This window comes from Terrapene carolina, unplaced genomic scaffold (genome assembly GCF_002925995.2).
Source record: "Terrapene carolina triunguis isolate 2854851 unplaced genomic scaffold, T_m_triunguis-2.0 Scaffold66, whole genome shotgun sequence".
NCBI lineage: Eukaryota > Metazoa > Chordata > Testudines > Emydidae > Terrapene > Terrapene triunguis.
In genome coordinates, this window is record NW_020664417.1 from 61,575,860 (window position 1) to 61,603,533 (window position 27,674).

At 40.6% G+C, this 27,674-nt stretch overlaps 1 protein-coding gene across 1 annotated transcript in view; it reads left to right on the forward strand.

Annotated features, from left to right (window-relative positions):
• Nucleotides 1–660: 660 nt before the first annotated feature.
• RFC1 (replication factor C subunit 1) overlaps nt 661–27,674 on the forward strand; it is a 79,963-nt gene continuing 52,949 nt past the window's right edge. Inside the window, exons 1-4 of the mRNA XM_029910678.1 lie at nt 661–753; nt 12,715–12,843; nt 14,918–14,993; nt 17,208–17,327. Coding sequence (XP_029766538.1) covers nt 751–753; nt 12,715–12,843; nt 14,918–14,993; nt 17,208–17,327 — 328 coding nt within the window. The 5' untranslated portion in view covers nt 661–750. The remainder of the gene's footprint in view (nt 754–12,714; nt 12,844–14,917; nt 14,994–17,207; nt 17,328–27,674) is intronic.

The window sequence follows — 27,674 nt, forward strand, 5'->3', positions numbered from 1 at the left end:
AAAGGGAGTTTCGGGTGGGGGGGTGTCACAAGGTTATTGGTGGGGGGAGGGGGGATAGTGATATTGCCAACCTTACTTCTGTGCTGCCTTCAGAACTGGGTGGCTGGAGAGCAGAGGCTGTTGGCCGGGTGCCCTGCTCTGAAGGCAGCACCCCACCAGCAACAGTGCAGAAGTAAGGGTGTCAGTACTGCAACCCTCCCTACAATAACCTTGCAATCCCCCCCAACTCCTTTTTGGGTCCGGACCCCTAAAAATGCAACACTGAAATTTCAGATTTACATAGCTGAAATCATTAAATTTATGATTTTTAAATTCCTATGACCGTGAAATTGACCAAAACGGACCACAAATGTGGTAGGCCCTATCTATAACGCTAGGGGATTGTAAACAAAAGACTTCAACACGTTTCCCAGGCAAACTGAGAGGTAATGTGCCCAGCAGGAAATTAAGCGACTAGGCATCTGTCACCCTGTGTCTGCCACATCCCCTTAAATATCTAACAGGATCCAGTCCCCACCCCTGCCCCTCCACTGTCCATTCTGCCCCCATCCAGTCACCGCCCTCCCCCCTCCACCTCCCACCCCATCACCCCCACCTCGTCCCCTCCCCGCCTCCAATCCGCACTCGCCTCCGCCGTCGCGTTAGTGACGTCACCCCCACGCGCCGCGCGTTTGGCGTTGGCGCGAAGGGGGGATGGAGCAGGAGGCGCCCCGCTATTATCCGCTAACGAGATAAACCACCCCCGGCAACATGGTGAGCGCGGCGGGAGCGGGGTAGCTGGCCCCGACACCCCCTTCTCCCCGGGGAGTGGGTGCCGGAAGCTCTCCCGCTCGGCCGGCCCGTGGGACCTAGCGCGGTCCGGTTGGGCGGGCTCCCTCACCGCGCCCTGAAACGAGGCTGCGACCCGGCCGGTTTCTCCCCGCCGCCCCGTCCCTCAGCCCCACCTCCCTTTGCCCCCCTCCCCCCCGCGTCGGTAAGCTCCCGCAGGCTCCCCGCAGGCCCGCAGCAGTGAGCGGCGTTGCAGCGAGTGTCCTGGCTCTTGCTGCTCAAAGCGATGGTTGGGGCAGAGCCTTGCTTATTCCTCTAGGAAACGTGAGGGAGCGCTGCTGCTGGAGAGGGGGGAAACGTTCCCCTGTGCTGCTAAAGTCAGTTGTGCGGGTTACTGACTTCTCCTCTGGAAGGGCCTTCTGGCCTTTCTGTGGGTGTTTTAGGGGCAAGTCGTTCTTTCAAACTCCCACCCGCCAAGCTCCACATATTGGAGATATTAAAGGATTAAGTTTGTATTCTACATGTGATCCTGTGTGCCCTACTTAGCTCCTTGGCTGTGGTGCCCCTCTTAGGACACGGGTTTCAGAGGGGTAGCTGTGTTAGTCTGTATCAGCCCAAGTATGCCTCCTTGTCTTAGGACACTGATAGCGTGCTAGGGTCTCCTGTCTACACACCAGCTGGAACCAAAATAAAATTGTGAATTAAAACAGAATAATTTAGGTGTTTCAGTATGTCTATATATGGATGCTTATTTTGGACTGAGTGCCCTAGTTTAATGTGTCAGTCAAAATCAAATTAAATAGGAGACTTTATCCAAATTAAGGGTGTCTATGTATAGATTTTTGTCTAAGTAACTAAAGATGTGAATTAAAACAGCTTTATTTTGGTTCTAGTTTATGCATATATTTAGCCCCTCTCCCTGCCCATTACACATTTATGGTGTTAAGTGAGATCATTCATAATAAAGTGTTTATCTCTTGATCATATGATCTATCTTAGGCCTGTTCTATGTAATTTGCACTGATTTAATTAAAGGTAGGGTTCTAAAACAATTTAGTCAAACTGGTGCAATTTTTGAGCTGTCTTGCCTGCATAGGGAGATGCAGGAAAGTTAATCCAAATTAAAGAGGTGTATTTGAAGTAGATTAGTTAACCCGCATAAAATCTCCAGATGCTGTTGTTCAGAATTAAAGTGGGCTTAATAGGTATGTCTACATAAGGATAAAAAATCCTCTAGTGGCCTGTCAGCTGGCTCAGGGGCTAAAAGACTGCTGTGTAGACATTTGGGCTTGGGCTGGAGCCCAAGCTCTGGGAGCCTGCAAGGGTGGACATCTGAACATCTAAACAGCAATTTTTAGCTCTGGAACGTGAGCCCCATGACCTTGAGTAAGCAGACATGGGTCAGCAGTGGGTTTTTTAGTTCCAGGTAGATATACCCAATGTGGTTTAGTTTATTCGATTCTGGAAATGAATTATGCTAAACCAATTTACGGCCACTTTAATTGTGAATGAGAATGTTTGTGCATGGTTAGGATTATTGTTCCTGGATGTTCCTCTGTAGCCAAGCTCTTTGCGTGTGGATAATTAAATTGATATTTAAGACTTTATAAATAAGTTTGCATGTGCCTGAAACTATGTGGGTGCAAATGAGCAGATAATCACTTTTAAACCAATGAGAGTCTAAACTGGGAAGAATCCCTGTGTAACTAAAATTGCTTTTCTAAACTAAAAAATTAAATGGATGAAACTTCTATGGCCTTGTTTTACCACAGAGGTCGTGTCCACTCATATTCTTGTACTCGCCAAATCGCCAAAGTTGCAAAGCAAAACGGATTTGGTTCAAATTTCAAACTAAGTGGCCACAATCAGTTTGTTAGCCTCCCGTCTCAGCCCTTGAGATTAGCAGGGCTGGAGGGACCTTCACTGTCCTACCCTACAGTCTTGAGATGCAAAACCTCAGTGGATACTTTGTATAATAAGGCTGAGAATTTTCCATTAATTCATTAGCCCTACTGTGGCAAAAGATTTCTCTGGTGTTTGGGATGCGTGCTCATTTCCCCCCCCCCCTTTTTTAAGGTAGTGTGCTATTCAGGGCAGAGGATGGTGTTTAGAAGGTATCCAAAATGGTACTACCATAATCTAAGTCAGTGTTCCCAAACTTGGGATGCCGCTTGTGTAGGGAAAGCCCCTGGCAGGCTGGGCTGGGCCAGGCCGGTTTGTTTACCTGCCCTGTCTGCAGGTTCCGTCGATCACAGCTCCCACTGGCTGCGGTTCGCTGCTCCAGGCCAATGGGAGCTGCTGGAAGCAGTGGCTTGGCCCGGACCTGCGAACGGGGCAGGTAAACAAACCGGCCCGGCCCAGCCCGCCAGGGGCTTTCCCTACACAAGCGGCGTCCCAAGTTTGGGAAACACTGATTTAAGTTATAAAGCATTATGTGGGCATAGGACTTTGGTACTCTCTGAAAACTTGTTAGTATATATTTATACAGTATTCAGATGCCTTGAGCTTGGAATACTTTTGAAATAATTTTCAGGAGGAAAGAGGTACTATGCAGCCAAACTGGAGTGGGTCATGCCAAGTGAAATTGCAAGGGAGGCTTCATAATTAATTTTTTCATAACTGGAAAAAATCAAACCCTAAAAATAAGTCTTAGCTTTACTGTACTGAAGTGTCACACAATGTTAAATAACTATTGCTTGAATTGTAATGAGAAACTGCTTAAGGTTTCAAACTGAGCTCTGCTCTCTTCACAATGAAATTTGCAAGTGTATACTACTTCCCATGGAAGACTGCTACCAGACTTGTGCAGGACTAGAATTAGATATGAAGAGGTCCAAAAGTTGCATTTTAAACTGGCTATCTCCAGCTTTAGTTACTTAATGTTTGCGGTGAGAGGGCACGAACACAAAATAGCTGCGTTTTCTGTCCTTTTATTTTAACACCATGCTATAGGAATTGGAACTGGATATAGGATATCAGGAATCCTTCCTTCATAGTTCCTCTGTGAAAATTACCTTTGTGCTTCTCATCTATTTCAGTTTACTCCAGACAAATGTTATACACTTCATCGGTTTAATTTTACTACTGATTGCACTGAAGAAAAGTAACATGCATGAGGCAGTTGGCCCATGAGAGGCAGAGCTTATCCTGTTTCAGCTGATTGAAGGGAACAAACTATTGAGAACAAGGCAAGAAGAAAACTTCATGGAAATTCTTCCATGAGAGAAAACAGTATTTAAAATAAGGGAAGGGAATCCAATTACTAAGGCCTTGTTTACAATGGGAGTTTGTCATGTGTGGTCAATCACTGTTGCAAGCCCCTCCTGCAAAATAGGCAAACTGCTATAAACTGGAGTATAGCCCGGGCTTGAAACCTACCTCAGTGCAAGTCAGTGTTTGTTAGCTTTACTTGTCTGTCCTTAGGGTCTGCTCCGGGACAGCCATATTGGTGGATGTAACTGGGGCTTATTCCTTATGATTTTTTTGGGGAAAAAAAGAGATTGGCGAGCTGCCTCTAGGCAAGTGAGGAATCACACTTGACTGTTACCTGTTGGATGGAAAAATCCAACACTTAAGCAGTGTTGGTGCTGCTGATGTTATATATCCATCAGAGGGCAAGAGACTCTTTAAAATGTTAGTTTCAAACAGCATTTCAAGAAGTTAGCATGCATATAATGCCAGGTTTTTTCATATACCAATATTAAAATATACAGTATGACATTTAGAAAAGTATGGTCAATCAGAACATTTCGTTTTTAGGTTGGTATCCTAACTAATAGGGAAGGAAGTGGTCCATTTTAGGATTAAATTAGAACTAATAAGTAGTTCAGTGGTTTGGACTCGAGATATGGACCAGTCAGACAGTTGTTTTGTTCTGGTTTTACCTGGGTTATGTCTACTCTAACAACATTCTATTTGTATAAGAATACTGGTATACTATACCAGCAAAGCACTCAGAGTGTGGATGCAATTCTATCTGGAAGCTGTGCTTGGTACTGGTGTAGTAAAACCAGTGCTCAGAAGCAAAACAAGCTATCCCAGCAAAACTGCATATTTACTGGTATAATATGGTCTACACTAGGGGCTTCTGCTGAAACAGTCAGGGATCACACCTCTTTATGCTCCTGACATAGCTATACTGGCATAAGTCCCGTGTAGACCAGGCCTATTGGTTTTTTTTTTTTGGGTGCTAGTCCCAGATATATATGGCATGAAGTAAGTTCCATTTTGCTTCTCCTATTTTTAGCTTCATATAATGCAAAAATAGTTTTATCCATACATAGTGATGTCCTTTTCAGTCTAACAATTTTGGATTTGCCACCTATTACAGTCCAATAGTTTCTAACAAGATTATCTTTCTCCTCTGGAAAAAATGGGATGTCTGAAGAAGAATTTGAAGGCTAATATAGCAATGCTGAAGATAGTAAACAGAGGACACTTGAAGGATATATACAGTCTTTTAGTTTAGTCTCTTTAAGGTAAAGTAAGCACTTAAATCTAAGCCTTTATTCAGAAAGTGTGTTCATGTGGCTTATATGCTATTATCTTCAAGCTTTGGCAATTTGCTGAGAAACTAATTTTAAGCAATTGAAGAAAGCTACTTCTGCCTTGATATGGGGATCAAAGGATGATTTGCAGCAAGAGAATGGAACATTGTGTTAACACAGGGAGACAAATTTTGAAGTTAAAAGCCTACAGATAACTGCCTTATGGTCACAAGGTTATTATCAAAAGACAAGCCATAGTGTTTGCATGAACAGTGCTTGATGGATAAATAGAAGATGCTTGTTTGAGTTCACCAGCAATGGAAACAAGAACACTTACCCAGCCATTAAAGACAAATAATCCATTGTCTCTTGTCTGTTAAAAATCATTAGTCTCACTGAGCCATACCTATATACTAAAGAAAGCACCAATGGATTGCAGTTTAGGTGTTTTGTAGACTGCTTTGGACACTCCTCTACTAGTGTCACCGCATTACTCATCAGTCTAAGATACTGTGGTTATTTTTGGTAGATACTGTCACAGATCCACAAGGTCCGGTGTATGCCGCAGCCTGTAACCAGTTCTTTGGGAGTGACCTCTTCAGTGTGCCAGGCCCCAAGGACCCACACAGTTCTAGAGGGGCTGGCCTGTGGCCTGAGACTGGGCCAGGGGTGGGCAAACTGCAACCTGCGGGCCAAATCTGGCCCGTCAGGGCTTTGGATCCGACCCGCGGGATTGCCACCCCCGTGGCCCCGCACCGCTTCCGTAAGCGGCCGGCACCACCTCCCTGCAACCCCTGGGGAAGGTGGTGGTGGTGGGGGCAAAGAGCTCCACGCGCTGCCCTTGCCTGCAGGCACACCCCCCCCCCCCGCAGCTTCCATTGGCCAGGAACGGGGAACTGCAGCCAATGGGAGCTTCGGGGGAGGTACCCACAGGCGAGGGCAGCGTGCAGAACGCTCTGCTCACCCTCCCCCAGGGGCTGCAGGGATGTGGTGCTGGCCACTTCCAGGAGCGGCGTGGGGCCAGGGCAGGCAGGCAGGGAGCCTGCCCTGGCCCCAGTGTGCGCCGCTGCCACCCCAGAGCCGCTCCAGGTAAGCGGCGCCAGGCCGGAGCCTGAACCCCTCCTGCACCCCCCTGTACCCCTCCGCACCCTCGCCCTAAGCCCCCTGCCACACCTTGTATCCCTCCTGCACCCCAACCCACTGCCCTGAGCCCCCTCATACATCCCGCACCCCTCCTCTGCCCCAACCACTTGCCCTGAGCCCCTTCCTGCACACCACACACTCTCGCACACCCTGCACTCCCTCCCGCACCCCAACCCCCTGCTCCAGTCCTACATTCAGGGCCCTGCATGCAATTTCCCTATCCAGATGTGGCCCTCGGGCCAAAAAGTTTGCCCACCCCCTGGCCTTCGGACTGGGCCTTCGGGCATCAGCAATCTGTCTCTCTGTGGCGCCTGGCAGCAAATCCTGGTAAACCAGCCCCCCGTGGGAGGCTTGTACTTCAGCATGCAGTGCTCTCACTGCAGAAACATCAGGTAGCCTTTTCAAAACAGGGTAACAATATATTAGTCACCTAGCATATAGAATCAAAGTCCTTGAGTTAGCTCAGAGATTAGTTCTACGTGGGGATAAAAAAAACCCATGGCTGAACCAGATCAGTTGGCTCAGGGACTAAAAATTGCTGTGTGGACATTTGAGCTTGAGCCCAAGCCTGAACATCTACATAGCAATTTTTAGCCCTGCAAACCCAACTCGGATGACCATAAAAACAACAAGGAGTCCGGTGGCACCTTAAAGACTAACAGATTTATTTGGGCATAAGTTTTCGTGGGTAAAAAACCTCACTTCTTCAGATGCATGGAGTGAAAGTTACAGATGCACGCATTATATAATGACACATGAAGAGAAGGGAGTACCTCACAAGTGGAGAACTAGTGTTGACTGAGGTTTTTTACCCACGAAAGCTTATGCCCAAATAAATCTGTTAGTCTTTAAGGTGCCACCGGACTCCTTGTTGTTTTTTGTGGATACAGACTAACACAGCTACCCCCTGATTCTAGACTCAGACTTTAAGGTCCCAAGGGACCATTATGATCATCTAGTCTGACCTCCTGCACAACGCAGGCCACAGAATCTCACCCGCCCACTCCTGTAACAAACCCCTAACCTATGTCTGAGTTACTGAAGTCCTCAAATCGTGGTTTAAAGACCTTAAGGTGCAGAGAATGCTCCAGCAAGTGACCCGTGCCCCACACTGCAGAGGAAGGCGAAAAACCTCCAGTGCCTCTGGCAATCTGCCCTGGAGGAAAATTCCTTCCCGACCCCAAATATGGCGATCAGCTAAATCCTGAGCATGTGGGCAAGACTCACCAGCCACCACCCAGGAAAGAATTCTCTGTAGTAACTCAGATCCCACCCCATCTAACATCCCATCACAGGCCATTAGGCATATTTACCGCTAATAATCAAAGATCAATTAATTGCCAAAATTAGGCTATCCCATCATACCATTCCCTCCATAAACTTATCAAACTTAGTCTTGAAGTCAGATCTGTCTTTTGACCCTACTACTCCCCTTGGAAGGCTGTTCCAGAACTTCACTCCTCTAACGGTTAGAAACCTTAGTCTAATTTCAAGTCTAAACTTCCTAATGTCCAGTTTATATCCATTTATTCTTGTGTCCACATTGGTACTGAGCTTAAATAATTCCTCTCCCTCCCTGATATTTATCCCTCTGATATATTTATAAAGAGCAATCATATCTCCCCTCAGCCTTCTTTTGGTTAGGCAAAACAAGCCAAGCTCTTTCAGTCTCCTTTCATAAGACAGGTTTTCCATTCCTCGGATCATCCTAGTAGCCCTGCTCTGTACCTGTTCCAGTTTGAATTCATCCTTCTTAAACATGGGAGACCAGAACTGCACACAATATTCCAGATGATGTCTCGCCAGTGCCTTGTATAATTGTACTAACACCTCCTTATCTTTACTGGAAATACCTCGCCTGATGCATCCCAAGACCGCATTAGCTTTTTTAACGGCCATATCACATTGGTGGCTCATAGTCATCCTGTGATCAACCAATACTCCGAAGTCCTTCTCCTCCTCTGTTACTTCCAACTGATGCGTCCCCAATTTATAAAAAAAATTCTTGTTATTAATCCCTAAATGCATGATCTTGCACTTTTCACTATTAAATTTCACCCTATTACTATTACTCCAGTTTACAAGGTCATTCAGATCTTCCTGTATGATATCCTGGTCCTTCTCTGTATTAGCAATACCTCCCAACTTTGTGTCATCCGCAAACTTTATTAGCACATTCCCACTTTTTGTGCCAAGGTCAGTAATAAAAAGATTAAACAAGATTGGTCCCAAAACCTATCCCTGAGGAACTCCACTAGTAACCTCCCTCCAGCCTGACAGTTCACCTTTCAGGATGACCCGTTGTAGTCTCCCCTTTAACCAGTTCCTTATCCACCTTTCAGTTTTCATATTGATCCCCACCTTTTCCAATTTAGCTAATAATTCCCCATGTGGAACCGTATCAAATGCCTTACTGAAATAGAGGTAAACCATGGGGCTTTTATTCCTGGGTATATGTACCCAGGGAGGAGAAAGTTAGTCCATCCTGGCTAAGCCAGTGCAAGTGCCATCCAAGCTGTCATGAACTCCAGCTTGGTTTCTGTCTCTCTCTCCCTTTAACAGTTCCAGGAGAGGGAGAAGCCAGCTTCTTCCAGAAGCCCACTCTTTATCCTTTGCTGATGACCTCTCAGTCCTTGTTGTCCAGGCAGTGCCATGGCTGAGTTCGCAATCCCACCTGCTGGAGCTTCCCACTTTTGAGCATTGATCTTTCAGTCAGTTGGCCTTGCATTGTCTCTCTGGACCCTCTGTTGATCTAGTCACTTTCAACCAGTTCCTTGACAACCATTCATTCCACCTAGACAGCAAGGTGACACCATTCCAGGAGCAGTGTTAATCCTTTTGCTCCCGTGGGGTGGCAATATGAAGTACAGAGGAACCTGAGGCACACATAGGCATTAAAGATATTACAAAAAATTCCCACTCTGTCACAGATGTCTTGTATTTAAGCTGCATATTGGTGCGGTTTACATGATAAAAGGAAAGTGGTAGATGTTACAACAAACATTAAAAAACTTCAAGGAAGTTTATAGGAGAATCAGTAGCTCGTTTTGAGACAAAATATGTCCTAACTCAAACTAAACATACCATAATATTGTTTGTTTTAAACAGCACAAAGTATTTAAAATAAAATACAGGAGTTAAGTGGTGGTGGGAGTTTTCTGTAAAGACAAGCAGTTTGCTTTGCAATCCATGAGAGCTGGTGAACCAGAATATGAAAGTTATTTCATGGTTTGGGTTTTTACAGCTCTGAATGAACCAGGGAACTTACGGTAATTTAAAAACGGAAGAACCTGGGGCAAACAAGTTACTTTCAAACAATTTCTTAATTAAGTTTCTGTTTCAAAGAATGGGAGATAGTAATATCCTTGACATTCTGGCCCTAGACAGAATTTAGGAATTGAGTGTTTATTGAATACCTGTAAAATTTACATGGAAACACAAATGTCAGTTTAAGCCCAGCTCTTAGGTTTGCTCTTCTATGGAAATGCTTTTTTTGGTTGAAACACTACCATTTGCTCAAGTCAAGGTAGAAAACTGAAACCAAAAACCAATACAGCATCTTGGAAGAGAATCTCTTTATAACTAGCACCCTGATATATTTCCTGGAGATTAAAACGAGTAAGGTTAAATAATTTTGGAAATTACATACAAACTTAGTTATTAAAACTGAAAGTGAAGTCTACCTTTTTTTATCAATTGTGATTACTTTTTGCACCTTAGTGTGGACAACAAATACAGATTAGTCGGAGTCATTGTCTGGTTTTCATGCACACTGACTGTAATTATGTTTGGGTTGAAAATACTGGACAAGAATGTGTTTAAATCCCAACTAAACTTTTCACTGAAGTATAAACAGCTGTGAAAATTTTAGATTTTCATAAAACCTTCACATTCTACAATGTTCTTAAACAAATTTATATGTCCCTTTAATAAGAGATTGGGTTAATAAGTCCCCAGGAAGTTTAATTCCTCTGTATATTTAGCCAAAGAAACTATAAAGACAGAAAACCTTATATGGTCATCTAGTTCATCCCAACAACATTTCTAGTGCAAAGTGATTTCTACTGTGTGTACATACTGAATATTTGCATAGCTGAAACAAGTAGTCCATGCATATTTCTCTTTATTATCCATTTTAGAAAAAGTTACAGCAGAAACCTGTGATTACAGCATTAACAGTTACTTATTTGCAGGGATACTAAAGCTTAAAGACTTGGCAAAAAACAAAAAAGTCACATGTTTACATACACATGTATCATGAGTGTTGTAGGTTTATAACTAATATTTGATGTATGCTGAATATGTAGAGCAATTCATATTTATTACGACAAATGTGTCAGCAGCACCAAAGGAACTAAGGTCTCAGGTACGTTAACAAGTCATTAGTTTAAATTTAAGTCATGGTGGAATAGTCAAAGGGATACAACTAACTTAAAAATCACTTCTATCACACCTATGAGGACGGTTACTGAAAAGTGAAAATGAAACAGCTTTCCTCCTAATTAGTTTACTTTGTAGTAGTAGTGAATATATAAGGGTTGAACCCAAAGGCCCCAGGCAGGATTGTAATAGTTTTTTTCTGCCTGGGTGGAGTTTTCACACATTAACAGGTAAGAGAAAAGGATCATTGTGAAGACTATAAAAATTGGGAATGGTGATTCAGAGGCATATGTAGCACTTGAAACGACTTCAGTCATTGTTTGAAGTTGACAGTGTCCCTTTAAATTTTAGAACTATCCATTTACAGTCAGAAATTCATAACTTGTAAATTACTGGTATTACTCTGGTGACAGAATACCTGCAAAATAGCTGAGTAACACTAATATAACAGTACTAATAATAGTACTAATTATGTAGGTCTCAAGCCTTTAAGGCCCTTGTGTAAATAGAATGCCATTTATTTCAACCCCAAAACATCTGCTCACAGGGTCAACGCCTTAGGTGTAAATTAAATATAGCAAATCCAAGTTTTCGTTAAAGTGAACCTTCTAAAACAAGAAGACTGCTCAAAACCTGACAATAAATAAATCTCAGGTTTTATCAGGATAAAAAATGCTAATTCTTGTTTAACAAATCACATCTTCTGTTTGGCCTTCTAAATCCAACTCAGAAAGGAGCCAGACTAGTATACTTTCACATCAAGCTTATCTAGAGTAAGGCATTGACAAAGGCTCTTTCTCAGTGTAAACTTGTGTAAATATGCAGAAATAATATTAAAAAAAATTCAAAGAACTAGTATTACAGTTTATGAGAAAATTCTGCAGGTCTTAGTATTTCTGGGAAACTACTTAGCTGAAATCTCTAGGGGGTAAATCAGAAAGTAGTGTTACCTGGGTAGAATATAGTCACAAGCCACACCCTCTGCCTGCTATAAATTCAGACCAAATGATTATGTGCTGCTCCTAGAATGGTTGCCATTAAAATGGCTGCTATTCCTGGAGACAATGACTGTAAACAGGTATAACATGCTAGATGATTCCCTTTTTAAGTAAATAGTCTTATCTATTAAGGGCTTTTAATAGATGTTGGGTCTGTGTTTGTGGGTATGCTATATGCTCATACAAGAGCCTCCTAAAGTTCAAACCTTTCACTTTTGTAGGTAGAAAGCTCTTTTTGTTCTTATATTAGTGGTAGGAGATTGCCATAAATATGTTACCCTTTTGAGCTCATTAGATTGATTAACATTGCTTGAACTTGGAAAAATGATCAGACGCCTACTAGCTGGAGAGCTATATCAAACACTTTGCAGATGCTAGAGCCCTGGTGAAATGACCCATTTTCCCCAGATTCTGAAAAGATGGAGGGTGCTGGGATTCAATATCCTATAGCTACCTGTGGGCTTTGCTGAGGAGTTTCATCTGTGGTAGGCTCTGCCCCACAGTTAGATTATTCATTTGATCTATAAAAGACTCTTTGACATTTGGGTTATTGAATATTTTTGGAGCTAATTGCAACTGTTTGTTATACTTTATCCCATCAGTAATGTGACTCTATGTTGTGCTTTGCAATAGGATGGCTGGCAGAGATATTCCACTAAGGGAAAAGTGGGCTCTTGGAATGTTCTGTAGTGGAAAAGAAAGCTGCTGCCATGTGTGCTGCAACTGAGCAAAGATTGCTCTGCATCTGTAAGACCTGTATTGACTAGATATGAGTAAATTCAGCTCTACAGGTTTTAAGCAAAACTTATACATCAGTGAATGGCCGAAGAGTTGTTGAGAGAGTAATTTGCTTTTTGTTAAATAATCTCGCTCTTTTGTTGAGTGAAAGGTTAAAGTATTGTGTGTTGCTTTTTTAAATCCCTCTCCCCCTTTATTAGGATATCAGAAAATTCTTTGGGGTTGTATCTACTGGCAAGAAACATGAATGTGAGAGAGTGAAAAAGACAGAGAAAACCAAAGATGGGGAAGAGTCTTCAGATGGGAAGAAGAAAACAAAGGATATCAAGGTCAGTTTGCTTTCCTCAGCTGCAGGCTGTTCTGGGCTTGATTTTGAAGGTATGGGACTGCACGTCTGTGGCTCACCCCTTACAACTGACTTGTGTTCTTGGTTTAAATGTTATTTTCAATGGTTTCTCATCAGCTATTTAAAAAATGTTTGAGTCATTTCTCTATAGTCAAAACCAGAATAAATTCTAATTGGTCTTTGCAGAGTCAGGGAGACATTTCCAACTAATATTATACCAGAAGTAAAAATCTCACCTCCATATTTAATATGGCACTATGGAATGTATTCTGTAGTAACATAGCCCTCCTGGTCAGCATTCCTGCTTCCTGAAGAACATTTAATTTAGGTCTTGTGTCTCATGGATGGCAATGAGAAGTGGAAAAAGAGAAATATGTTTCCTAAACCAAGTTTGGCTAGCAAAACCAAGCAAACACAGTTCTCAAATCCAGCATAGAAAATAGTGCTGAGACTGGAGTTAGCATAGCAGAAGTTGCTTTTATTTCTGCATCCCAATCTTCTTGTAACTTTTTTTTCTTGTATGCTAAATAAATTGTTAGTTTTCCATATGCTTGGAGTGGGGAAAAGATTGTGATACTGTCATGGAAACAATCCTATTAAATATTTAAAGCAAATCTAGCTAAGGTCCTGATCATGTAAGGAGCTCTGCCAAGGCAAACCCTAATTTATTTTGATTTATAAACGTGCTAAAAAGGGCATGCATTTACATGCCCAGGCACCTTTGACATAACTTAAATTGCTGTCCATAGGATGTATTTTTAAGATAAGCTGCCATACTTGACCTTATGAACTATTCTTGCCTTTACACTTAAAGTACCCCCATTGTCTAATGCCTGGGGGGAAAAGATTAACACTGTAATTCAGGGTACTACCCACGTGGAGCACATTGTAGGCTCAGGGTCAAAATATGTAATGAGATATATTTAAAATTAGGGTAATTAATATGAGTAGAAAGAGTTGAGTTCTGGTTGTGCTATCTCAAAAGGCTATAACAAAGTGGGGCGATTCAGAGACAGGTGACAAAAATGATTAGAGCCATGGAAAGATTTCTGAATTAGGAGAAACTGAAAAGATTGTCACTGTTTTAGCTCAAAGAGGTGACAGATGAGAGGGAAGATAAGGTACAAAATAATAAATGGTATAGAGAAGGTGAATTTGGTATATCTCTTTACCCTCACTCGTAACACAAAAACAAGGAGCTGTTCAATGTAATTGAAAGGCAACAATTTTAAAATTGATAAGGAAATTCTATTTTATACAACCCATACTTGAGTTGTGGAACTGAAGGCATAATTAAGGTAAAATGCTTAGTAGATTTCAGAATAGAGTTGAACATTGTATGTTCCTATTATCCACAGGAAAAGTTATGTTAGATAAGACTTTTTTTTTTTTTTTTTTTAAAAAAGTTTTATAACCCTTAATGCTTCAGGTCAGAAGGCAACCACCAATTTGACTGGATCAGGAAGAAAGCTCCCATATGGGCAGATGATTGTACAGTTGTAAGAAATGCCATAACAGACAATTTCCATGTAAGTGTGTGGTATTGGCCACTATCAGACAGGACACTTGACTAGATGGGATCACTGGTCTATATGTTATGGCAGTTATGTTAAAAGAGAGGGGGCAAACAAATCATGTATTGACTAGTACATTCTTTATTTCTGAAGGTACCAGACGGTTTTATTTCTGATTAGATTAGCTGTCGAAATTGCACAAAGCTGTTTAAAATTTCAGAGGTGTTTGAGGATGGTGTCTGATTATTTTAATTGTTTAAGCTTTTATTTGTTTCAGTTGCAGCCTGTGTATTTTTTGACTTTTTTCAAACTGGTATCTTTGTGGAATATAATGAACTTCGCTTCTCTTTGTTGCGTTCCTATTTTATAGCCACTTAACTGAAAGCTTATAGTTTAAGTTCTTAGATTTATTTTTATGCATGGACATTACCATGTTTCTGCTAGAAATTAATCTAATACAGTTCATTAACTAGAAGTTGTAGTAGGTGTAGAAAGAAAGCAAGAAAGAACTTGATAGTGGAAATAATGGACTTTTACTACTAGGTGAAGAATTCATCTAATGAAGATGATTCCAAACGAAAGCAGACAAACAAGAAAAAAAGGATAATCTATGATTCAGGTAAAATTTGTTACCGCTTTAGAATGCTGCTTTGTCTCTTTTGCGGTACTGCCAGTTAAAGGGTTAGCAGGTGATTGTTACCCCTCAGTGCGACGCATTAAAAAAACAACACAACCTCTTGAAGGTTTGTGCTCAAGAAGAAATAAAAGCATTTTAAACACAAGATGCTCTTGGTTCTCACTGCTGAAAGTCATTCATTGCTTGGCAGTTATCACTATGAACAGTTACATCTTCTGTTATCACGCCTCAATATCACAAAATGCAGCTTTGCAGCTGTAGCAACATCTGCTAAAAATTCTAACCCATGTATGTATGCAAAATAATTTTCACTAGACCTCAGTCAACAATTTGAAAAACCCAGATTTGGAGTTTAGATTAGAACTGGCTTACTCAGTATCTTTTTAAATGGCAGCTATAAAGAATGATTTCTGTTTTAAAGGTCTTGACAGAAATATTTTTTTGCAATTTTAAGGCCTCCAATTCTGAGATCTGATCTGTCTGCTCTGTATGAGAGGCACAGGCGTCTGCTGATGTGGAAAAACTTGCAGGATTGGGGCCTGCCTTACTGATTTTATATTGAATGACCCACTGACATTGATAAGGATTTGTCCCATGCTTCTAGGTGCTTTTACATATTCTAAATTTCAGAATATGAAAAAAAGTAAAATTTAATTGAAAGGACTGCTCAGCCCATTCTAATGAATATTCTCCAGAAGATGCAATTTAAAATAGTTTCTAAAAGTTTTATATATCAGGGTTTTTTTTTTTTTTTTTTTTTTTTTTTTAATTAAATTTAAAAAAATTGGAAGCTTTCTGGTTTCTCCCCTTGTTACTGTCATTTCTTCCCATTTTGGATGCTGAAGCCTCCTAGAGTTTTCATGAAATTGAAAAAAAAGATTACAGGCTTTCCTACAGCTTGTGTCTTCCATTGCAGACTGTTGATTTTGTGTGTGTGTGTGTTGGTTCAATAGTACAAGGTTGCTCTAATTTTAAAAGAAAAACAATGGGATACGCTAAACCTGCAGAACACACAAATAAATAAGCCTGCCAGAATGTTGTCATTGAATATTGAAAATACATCAAACTGAAGAGAAATTGTATATTAAGCTAGTCCTTATACCCTTGGGGAGCCTTAAAGGAAATATTTCAAAATTAATGTTTGGTGCTACACATAGTATATGCAAACCAGCTGCCACCTGTAATATATTATTAATTTGCTGAGTGCCAGCAGTGTGCCTGGAGCGTTAGATCTCCTGTTCCATTAGGGTGAAGAAAAATGAAGTACTGCTCCAAATGCTTTAAAAGACTAGCAGGCTTTTCAGTCACTGAGATTATTGACCATTTCATTCTTAGAGAAATGTAGCGGTGCCAGTTTTGTGTGTGTTTAAAAAATTAAATACTTGTTCTGCTAGTGTGTCCCCTTGAACCACGCACGTCATGCTGTGAGCAGTAACCATCTATTAAATATGCTGGGTTCCCTCTGCTTTTTCAGTCCTTTTGCAATCGCTTAATAAGCATCTGGCTCAGTATGCAAATAGGCATACATTGTGAAGCTCACAAATCCACAGTGACCAGACAGGGAGACAAGTGTCTGTTACCCCCTACCTGAAAGGAACCTTTCTGAGACGTGTTACCTCCTGGTTATCGGCCTTAAGAACATAGTATTTAAGGAGTTGTGCGTCTATACTGAAGATTATCTGTTCATACATTTTTGTAATGATTATGATGATCAATGGACTACTGGCTCTCAGTAGAGACCTCACATGCCATTCTTTAGTGAGTTATTTGATCCAGCAGATCCCTGTAAAATCCTGTGCACCCTATCTGCATTCTGTCAGTTGGCACGAAAAAGTCCTTGAGTCACAGACTGGAGTTTAATTTTCAGGCTCCAACTCATCCCACTGCAGAAGCAATATAGTTAGTTCCTGGGATGGGTAATAAGGAATGCTTCTTGTTGTTGAACAAAAGTTCTTCTGGGTGATTGATGGCTTCTTAAGGAAGTCCCATTTAGTCCTTGTCCTAGTCGAAGGATGGTGGCCATGACACACGTCTCTTAAATTAGAATGGTACAACTTCATTTTTCTCTGTATTCTGGGCTTCAGCAGAGTACCTTTCTTCCCCAGATGGATGTTTTTATAACTGATGTGTTGAACTGTTATTTAAAGACTGTATGTATGTGGAGGAAAATAATACTTATCCTGTGGTCAAATACAGATTCAGAAGAGGAGGCGCAGTCAGTAAAGAAATCTAAGAAGCCACCAGAGAGAAAACCATCCTCTTCAAAACCTGATAAAGTTCTTAAGCAGGATCCTGTTGTTTATGTTTCAGAGACAGGTAATGTGTGAAAAACATTATATATTCAGCTGTTATGGGAGGGTTGCTTTTACTAAATAGTTAAACATAACAGACATAATATTCAAGGAGGAGTGCTTTTTTAAAAGGGAAAGGTAAGCTTTAGAAATGTCATTACTAGGCTAGCAAAGTTTTCAACAGGCTAAAAGTTATGGGATGGTGAGCGATCATTGAGGCTGTTAAGGTCCTCTTCTCCCTTTGGTGTTGGAGATGGTGGTCAGTCTTGCTTGGGTTCTGGTCAGGCATATACCATCTCTCCTTGTTTCCATTGGTTTAGTCAGGAATGTCCTCTTAAGAATTGGCATATGCACTCTTTTCAGTTTCCTCAAGTGATGTTTATAATCCTTGGGGTCAAGGATAACTTCCAAACACTTAAGCTCTTTATGAGCACTCTTTTTAAAATGAGCTAAGTTTTCAGAGAGCTATCTGAGTTTTCAGAGAGAGCTTTTCATTTGGTATCTGACTAGCCAGTCTTTTCTCTCCTGCAATTGCTTACTTCATTAAAGTTAGTGGCAAAACTTCTTTGTTTTCAGTCTTTACCTCCTTGATTCTGACTTTCAAACTCTTAAATAAACCAAATATATTGTCAAAGTATTAATCCATCTGCTATCAGACTATTAGGAAGATTGATATTAGGAAAGCTGATAACAGTAAAATTCTTTTGTACTCTGCTACTTTTATAGTAGTACTTCTTTAAAAATACCATCTGTGCAATCTCAGTCCTGTATCTCAGCGTCCTAAGTTCTTAAATTTTTTGGTCCTGAAGAGCAGAAGTGGTGAGTAGGAGTCAGTTGCCTTCCCTGAACTTAACCACTGACTTCAGATTTTACGGTCAGTTCTGTGGTCTTTAGAAAGAGTTATGTGCATGGATGATCTTTGTTGTTTAGTTCTAGATTTTCTAAGGTTATTCTGTTGTTCTAAATTTGCTAGTAACTTTTACCTGGCAGTCACAGAATTTGAATCTGCATGTGTGCGTGCTTTGGTGAATTATATTTATGGTTGGAGTTAAGGCTGCATGCTGGTTGTTCAGAATATATATCTGTTTGTAGATAATGACGTATGAGAGAGTGTCTTGTTCGTTATTGGTGTTGGCATTATTTTTTTCAATGTTGCCATTGTTCTGATTGCACTCTTGGGCTATCCCTGAGCTACTTGTTTTCCACGAGTAAGAATCCCGCCCAGATGGTACCTTTAGAGGAGGCGGATCTGCTTACCTTACCCTCTGTTTCTACCTAGAACACATATTGCAGAATTCCTACTAACTCATCCTTTCCTTTCAGAGTTTGGAGGGGAACTTTGAGATAGTGACTTGTCTTTAAACTTCTGTGGGCTTTTTGTTCTACTTTTTGAGGCATTAAGTTTTCAGTTTTGTTTTGTGATTAGCTTATTTTTCTTTGTGGAGCATTTGCCTCCTGCTAAAACCAGGATCTAACTGCAAGGTTCTAATGGCAGTGGCTAATCTTGGGTGGCATTTAACTACTGTTAGGGATGGTGACTCCTGTTTCTGTCTGCTACCTCTTCCCTTATGGGTCAAACAACCTTAAGAACTGGAAGAGTTCTGCCCTATTCATAGAGAGATGAGACCCAGGAATGTGAATGCTGCAAGATTATTTATGAAGTAGAACAATAAGGTAAACTATCTTCCCTTCTAGCAATGATTAAAAAAATACTTGGCAGTCGAGGATATGAAACTTGTAGCAGATTCCTTGATAAGTGTAGTATAATAATTGCTGCTTCTTAAAAGTATAGCTCCTAACTGTCAATCTGCTTGCATGTGATTTATTAAGTTAAATGACATCAGTTGTTTACCTATGCTACATTTTCAGTAGAGACAGACAATCTAGCCATTGTCCATAATCAGAAATGGAATATATCTGTATAAACAAAGCTATTGTATACTCCGTCATATCTTTCTCATAGCCGTTAAAGTACAAGGATATTAGAATGAATTCATAAATATGCATGATATTTATAGAGTAGAACCTCAGAGTTATGAACACCAGAATTATGAACTGACCAGCCAACCCATACCTCATTTGGAACTGGAAGTACACAATCAGGCAGCAGTAGAGACACCCTTCCCTTTCTCCCCCTCCCCCCACCCCCCAAAAAAGAAAAGGCAAATACAGTATAGTACTGTTACATGTAAACTACTAAAAAAAAAAAAAAGGGAAACAGCAATGTTCTTCTGAATAGCAAAGTTTTAAAGCTATGTTGAGGCAATGTTAAGTTATAATCTTTTGAAAGAACAATTATAATATTTTGTTCAGAGTTAAGAACGACCTCCATTCCCGAGGTGCTTGTAACTCTGAGGTTCTACTGTATGTACAGTCTCATAATATTTATATTACGCAGTTAAGGCTGTTTACAGGTGGCAAAGCTTGAGAAGTTGTCACAGTAGAGACAAATGAGTCAATCATGTTCTTTTGACATCAGTATCTTATAACCGCACTGGCATTTTCTCACATCTTAAGTACAATCACTTTCTATACAACCTGCCGTCAAACCTCTCAGCTTATTTCCAGAGGTCAGACACCCAATTTAACTCCCTTTGACATCAGTGAGTGAAAATCTTTCCGTTGATTTCAGTGGAAGTTGGATCAGCCCCGTAAGCTGGTTAAGGTAGTGCTTGATAGACACCAAACCTTTTAATGCATGGATGTGGGCAATTAAAACTGTGAAAGTCTCTTGCCAGTGTTTGCAAAGCATGCTGTAGAGAAAATCTTTATGTATACACAAGAACACAATCAAGTTAGAAAGCAAGTACAAGAGTGACAGTTTACCCATCCCTCTCGAATGGCAGTACATTTTCAACAAGATGCAGCTGAATACTCTTAAAAACAACTAGAAATTTGGCTCAACTGATGATTTCACTGTATTGAAATCATTTCTGCTATCAAGTAAGAATGTTAATTGTATAGCATTAGAGCTTCTAAAAGATCCAGACAGCTGGATTATTGTTGAAAGTCTCGGGTTTGTATGTATCAAGTCTAAAACAAAAGAATTTTTTTTTTAAATTAATACCTGCTAAATGAATGTCCTATTGAAAGCTTAAACTGTCAGTGTTACACAAAGTAAAATACCTATTAGATTAACATATTTTCGAGATACCAATCTATAATATGTTTAATAAAACACTTGCATGTTCATAGCACATATAGCACTACCTGTATTTTGTTTTATATTTCTGGTAATTTAATTGTGATGTGTGTTATTTCTGATAAACAGAACGTTGTTTTTGGACAATATACTTCTTCAAACAAAAAACCCAAAAAACAAAATGTACATTTCCAGCTGAGGTTACAATGCTTATACTTTTTTTTTTTTTTTTTTTTTTTTAAATGATATGGAAAAAAAAATGGCACAAGACAAAGCATTCAGTAGCAGAAGCACTTGACGATAGTGTAATTGCAAGTACTCTAAAATTTAAGGAGCATATTTATTTCATTTGATTCCAGCAGAAGCAGATAGGATTAATTTATTGAAATATTAAAAAAACACTTTTGTAAATAATATGTCAAGGTTCATATTCAATACACTGAACTATCTAAAGTGGAAGTACAGTATGTTAAGTATTTCGATTTGTTCATTTGCTGGTGTACGTCAGCTTTTTTGCACTTGAAACTCTGCATGGTGGTTGGTTAATGTTCCCTACTGTAAAGCCTAAAAGTACCCAACTTGAATCACTTATTATTTTGCCAAGCTTATCTCTTTACCAGACTCTTGTTTAAAAAAAAAAGGCTTTTTGCTGCATAATTTTTGTTAGTGCAGTTAAAGTTTAGGAAAACTACATGTTGACAGATTTTTGAGGCCAGAAAGTGACCAGTTATGGTCATTGTACTCTGACTGCCCGTACAACAAAAGTCATAGAATTTCATCCTGTAATTCTTGTATTAGGTTCATAACTTCTGGTTAGGTTATCTTTTAGGAAGACCTCCAATCCACAGTGTCTCTTAGTAAGTTGTGGAAATGGTTAATTACCCTCACTGTTAAATTCAGCCTGGAGATAAGGCACAATTTTTATCTAGCTTTAGTTTCCAGGCACTGGATCTTGTTATGCTTTTGCTTTGTAGTTTTAAGAGCTTACTACCATCAGAAACTTCTCCCCATGCAGGTACTTTGAGATCATGATCAAATCCCCTTCTAAGTAAACCAAATAGAGTTTCTTATTGTAGGCACATTTTTCAGACCTCAACTCATTCTTTCAGCTCTTTTCTGAGCCCTTTCCAATTTTTTTAAGTGTGGACACAGAACTGAATGAATACAGTATTCCACTAATGGTCTCAATGCCATATACCAGGGGTGGCCAAACTTACTGACCCTCCGAGCCACATACAACAATCTTCAGAAGTTCGAGAGCTGGGCACACCTGCTGGAGCTCGGGTCTTCCCCACTCCTGCTGAAGCCCCAAGCCCCGGCAGGTGCACCCCGCTCCTTCCACTCTGCTGGGCAGAAGCCCCCTACCCTGCTGCAAGGCAGAGGTCCTGAGCTCCCGCTCCCCAGTCTGGTAGGTGGAGAATGGGGGGGAGGAACGGGCGGAGGGGAGGGACCTCCACGAGCCGCACTTTAACATTAAAAGAGCCTCATGTGCCTTGCGAGCCACAGTTTGGGCACCCCTGCCATATACGGGGGTATTACTGCCTTCCTACTCCTAATCCAGTATTTCCATATATACAAGGATCACATTCGCTCTCCTAGCCACAGCATCATGCTAGGAGCTCCTGTTCAGTTGATTATCCCCAAATCCTTTTCAGAGTCCGTTTCAAGAATGTAGTCCTATATTCTGTAACTGTAACCTGCATTCTTTGTTCCTAAATTCATGACCTGTCATTTAGCTGTATTAAAACTCATTGTTCAAATGAGCCCAGTTTACTAAGCTATCCATATATGAAACTGTATATCACTGACCTGTCTTAACCTTTATTTACCCTTTAACAATTTTTGTCATCTGCAAACTTTACCAGAATGATTTTAGATTTTTTTTCCAGATATTGGATGGCTTTAATTCAAGAACAGATACCTAATCAGATTCTTCGGAGAGCAGGTGGAAATAGTGCATTTTTAGATTTGTTATGTAACGAGGTGGTGTGATCAAGCTTTTCTGCATCTGACACAATAGGAACATTGGTCAAGGTTAATAGTGAAATCCCTGAAAACTGCTGCTCAAGGTTACTCTTATCTAGTGAGTTCTAGGTACACACAGAGTAAGGTTGACTTAAGCTGTGACTAAAGCAATTTCTTTATACAAGGGTTAACATTTCATTTCATATTTTTTTGCTAGTATGTGTGTAATTCGTTTTTCCATTTCATTGGAACTGAATAGTGTTTTATAGCCAGTTAAGCATACTTTAATTGGCCTACACATTAAGCCAATAACTGTTTCAATATTAGAAAAAACACAACCCCATAATGATATTTCCAAATTTTTATGTCTTGTTTGGATAGAGAGAGGGATATGATTTGAGTTTACATTTGATGGGCTTTACATTCTGTGGACTTGGATTTCATTTATTTCTTGTACTACTTTGAGATCTTTTCCACAAACTGCATTGAATTTGTAGTTTTTTCTCTGTCAGTTTTGTCTGACAGCAGCATCAGCATTACTTTTGTTGGTGTAATCAATATATTGTTGTGCACATTTTAAATATATTTTTCTAAAAGTACAGATATCCAAATCCATTCAGTTCAAAATTATTTCCCTTGTTTTTAAAACTTTCATGGACTTGCTCCTGTCACAAGTTGTCTCTTCACTCCTTCTGTGTAATATCAGTCTTGTTTCTGTTTGTTCATGCAGCCTTACCACTGCTTGTGTGACAGCCTTATTTGCAGCAATTATTTGTCTGAAATAGCCTAAGAGTAGTTCTGTTTCTTTCTCTCTCTCTCTCTCTCTCTCTCTCTCTCTCTCTCTCTCTCTCCAGATCTAATCTGAAGTCTGTCTTTCGTTGTTTGCCTATGCCTCTACATTTCTTTCTGTTTCTGCTGTTTAACTCGGTTTTTTGGGATTTGATTTATGACAAATGCTATATGAATTAAAGTTGCATTGTTTTGTAGAAGAGAGTAAATGACTGGATTAATGAAATGGTTAACTTTTTTCTATTTATCTTACTGTTGCTTTCGTGCTGTACAGACCATTAGGTTTACCCTTTCTAATCCCATAACAAATATTTTTCATCATTGCTGTGTACTTGGTTAAATCAAACTCCGTTCATTTAGATTATTGATTATCAAGGACAGAACACCATTAATCTTACAAGTAACAGGAAAAGGAAGAGCTATTTATAAATACCTCCATTGCTAACCATTATCTGTGGTAAAACAGTCCAGTAAGTTGGGAGAAATCCAAATACTTCTTGTACCTGTTAAATAACATTTACTTTTTACTGTTTAATGAAGTATAGGACCTTGAGCTTTGTTTGTAGAAGATGACCTGTTATTATGCTGCATTGAACCTGGTCTGGTTTCGTCAGAGGTTGCTAGCTGGCAAGAACTGTGTGGGTGTGGTGTGGTGTGGTGTTTTTTTGTTTTGTTTCTTTTGTGTATGTGGAACTTAATGTAGACCTGACTATTAACACAGATAATGATGTAGATGATATCCTTGTGGATGTGTAGTGATTGCAAAAATACTTGTGAGTGTGGCAAAACATTACTTTGTAAAAGCTGCTTTTATGTTAGTGGCACTTAAAAAGGTAACACTTTACGCTGGTGCTTTACAGCATAGATATATACAATTCCAATTAAATCTAGAGAACTAATTAACATGCTGTTGGGTGGGTAGGATTATCCATGGTTGCGAGGGGGTGTGTGTGTGTGTGTGTGTGTGTGTGTGTGTGTGTGTGTGTGTGTGAAAAATAAGATTCCTACAGAATTTGAACTTTGAAATGCACTGGAGAGTAAGGAGGGTCCAGTGGTTAGGGTGGTAGCCTCCAACTCGGTGAACCTGGGTTCCCCAGTCTTCCATAGACTTCCTGTGTGACCTTGGGCAAGTCACTTAGTCTTTCTGCGTCATCTCTCTGTCAAATGGGGGTAACAACAATATTCTCCTATCTCAGAGAGGTGTTGTGAAGATTAATACATTAACAATTGTGAGTCACATATGATGGTAATGGTGGTCATATATGTACCTTAGGGTGTGTCTACACTGCAAAGAAAAGCCTGTAGCACTGAGTCTTAGAGCCTGGTTCAGTTGACTCGGGTTCTCAGGGCTCAGTCTGCTGCGCTAAAAATATGAGTCTAGACATGCTTGCTTGGGTGGGAGCATGGTCTTGAAGACTCTCCCCACTTGCTGGGTTTCAGAGCACAGGCTCCAGCCTGAGTGTGAACTCTAGACTCCTATTTTTACCCTTGCAACTGGAGCCCCGCAAGCCCAAGTCAATTGACCTGGACTCTGAGACTCAGCACTGAGTTTTTCTTTGCCTACCTTCTGATAGATATTAAATAATACTATTAATTCTTTTAGTCTTTAAAGCTCTTGATGAACTTTAACAGTTAATTTAGTTGATATTTGATCTACGAGTCCAATAGAGCTCTCTTGAGAATTACAGGAAAAAGTGGATTTAGAAAAATTTAACATAAGAGCTATAATGCACTGCCAAGGTGTATTTCCTAGGTCCTATCATGAAAACTTGAAGAAATTTCCTATCTATATAGTTTCTTTATTCCTTCTGTGAATTCTCTTCACTTTAAAAATCCTTACTCTTTAAACTTTTATTAAAGTAATAAACCCATCTAGTTTGATGTATTAATAGCTAAGGCTTGTTTTTCTAATTTGGAATTCACTCATCTACCACACTCTGTAAGAGTTATTAGTAAGTATATAGTGCATGTGGAAATTTAAATACTATAATCTTAATCTCTTCTGATTCAGTTCAGTTATGATGGCCACATTAGAGATGCACAAGTAGAGTGATGATTGGCTGGCTGACTTCTGCTGTTGAGAGTCCTGCTTTCCAGCAAAAGGGTTTTCATTGGGCATTAGCAGAGAGGGAGGATAGAAATGAAGAAAGCTGCTTCTGATATGATTGCAATAGGTAAGAGAAATTCATCCCGAGTGAGCGTTTTGAGGAAGGAGGAGAGCCTAGTGTAACCTTGTGATGTTTCCCTGGTGTTATCTGGACCAGTGATCAGCTAGGTCACTCCAATCCTCGACTCTGGAGACAGCCTTACTCTGTTCTGCTGTGAGAACCCCCAATCCCAGGCTGTTCATGCACAACCTCTAGCATGTAAGCTACTCCCAGCCGCTGCTTGGATTGTGCAACCGAATGACGCTAGCCAATATCTCCGGTCCCAGACACAACCCTAGGAACCTTCGTCTTGCAGTGTCCAGTTATGCCCGCTGGATGCTGCAAGTTTATATGAGTTCGCCAATTTAACAAAGAAATTGATATTTACCAGGCTTGTTATCCCAAGGGGAGAGAATCTGACATGCTTCCAACCAAACGCACTGCTTCAGGTAAAATAAACAAATTAATTTATTAACTACAAAATATAGATTTTAAGTGATTATAAATCAAAGCACAAGAAGTCAGATTTGGTCAAATGAAATAAAAGCCAAACGCAAGCTAAGCTGATCTTAACACTTTCAGTGCCCTTACAAACTTAGATGCTTCTCACCACAGGCTGGCTGGTTGCCCTTCAGCTAGGCTCTCCCTTTTGCTTCAGTCACTTGGTGGCGGTGTCTGTAGATAGAGGTAGAAGAGAGAGAGCATGGCAAATGTCTCTCTCTTTTATGATGATCTTTCTTCCCTCTTGGCTTTCCGCCCCCTCCGCCCCTTTCAGAGTCAGGTGAGCATTACCTCATCGGAGTCCCAAACTGACCAAAGGAAGCGGGGTGACTCAGTCGAGAGTCCAAAAGATCCTTTGTTGCTGCCTAGGCCTGTGTCCTTTTGTTCCTGTGAGGCTGGGCTGGGTTTGTCCCATACATGCAGTGTGAACTGCCCCTCTGCTCCTGGAGAGTTTTGCCTGGGCTTGTTTTAAGCCATGAGGACACATTTTCAGCCTCATAGAATATCAGGGTTGGAAGGGACCTCAGGAGGTCATAGGGTGACCAGACGTCCCGATTTTATCGGGACTGTCCCGATATTTCCTTGTTTGTCCTGCGTCCCGACCGATGTGCGGTCGGGACACTGGACAAACAAGGAAATGCTCCGGAGCCCGGAAGTGCTCGCCCCCCGCCCCAACTCCGCCCCCTCCTCCCCCCATTGGCTCCCTCCCCGAATCCCTGCCTCTTCCCCAGGCTCACCATTCCTCCTCCCTCCACAAGTGCTGGAGGGAGGCCCCGGAGACGCAGGGGAAGTGCGATGCCGTGAGTGAGAGTCCGGCCTGGCCCCAGTGCAGGCAGGACTCAGTCGGGTGGTAGGGAGAGTAGGGGGACGACCCCCAGTTTGAGAACCCTTGCACTATGTAATGGTTTTTATGTTGTCCTATATATTATTGGCATCTGAACTCTTGTTTTGCCAGTGCATCACATAGTATGGGATAGATAGGTGAATTGTGTGTTTAGTGTTGCACAGCCATGAGGTACTGAGATAGCAAGAGAAGATTTAAAGCAAAAATTTAGCAATTTCTTCTTCTGCTGCTTACTATTTTATATGCTTTCCCTTTGAGATCTTATTCAGTTTCCACTTTGCTCAGTGTGTTGATGGTGAGCTCGTTCACTAAACTTTTGCTGTGATGTACATACAGTATTCCACGGAACAAATTTCCATATTTTCACCTCAGTGATGGGACATGAAGCTAATCAAAGCATCATAATTGGAGAAAGCAACATGAGAAGTTCAGTTTGCAAGTGAAATGGCTGAAGGACCAGGGTCTCAAAAATTGACCATTTGGAGTAGCTGCATAGGCCTGATCCGAAACCTTGTGTATAGACGCTTGAAACCTTGAGTTATTTAAAACTATTTATTTTTATTATTAAATGCTAAAAACAAATTAAGGTTGTACAGTTAAAATCACAGAAAATGTAAGTTTCTTATATTAGGTAATTTGGCTCCATGTTGCACATGTTTATTCTGCGATGCTTGTAAAAGCATAACCAATGATGTATTGAGAGATAAACATAACAAGAAATGCAGGAATAGAAAATTTTACGTGTACAGTGTGGCACAGTTAATCTTGCCATATTAATCTTTTTCCAAAATTTTAACTGCCAGTTTACTCTTGCAAAAACCATGTTGTTAAGTCAATTTCCTGTGCACATTTTAAAGACAAAATAGAGAGCATGAGTGCACACTACTCACAGGATACTTACCTGTCCCCACAAGAAGCGTGCCAGTGAAATGTGCTCTCTTCACTAATAATTAATGTGCACTTAAAATGCCCATCTAATAAAGG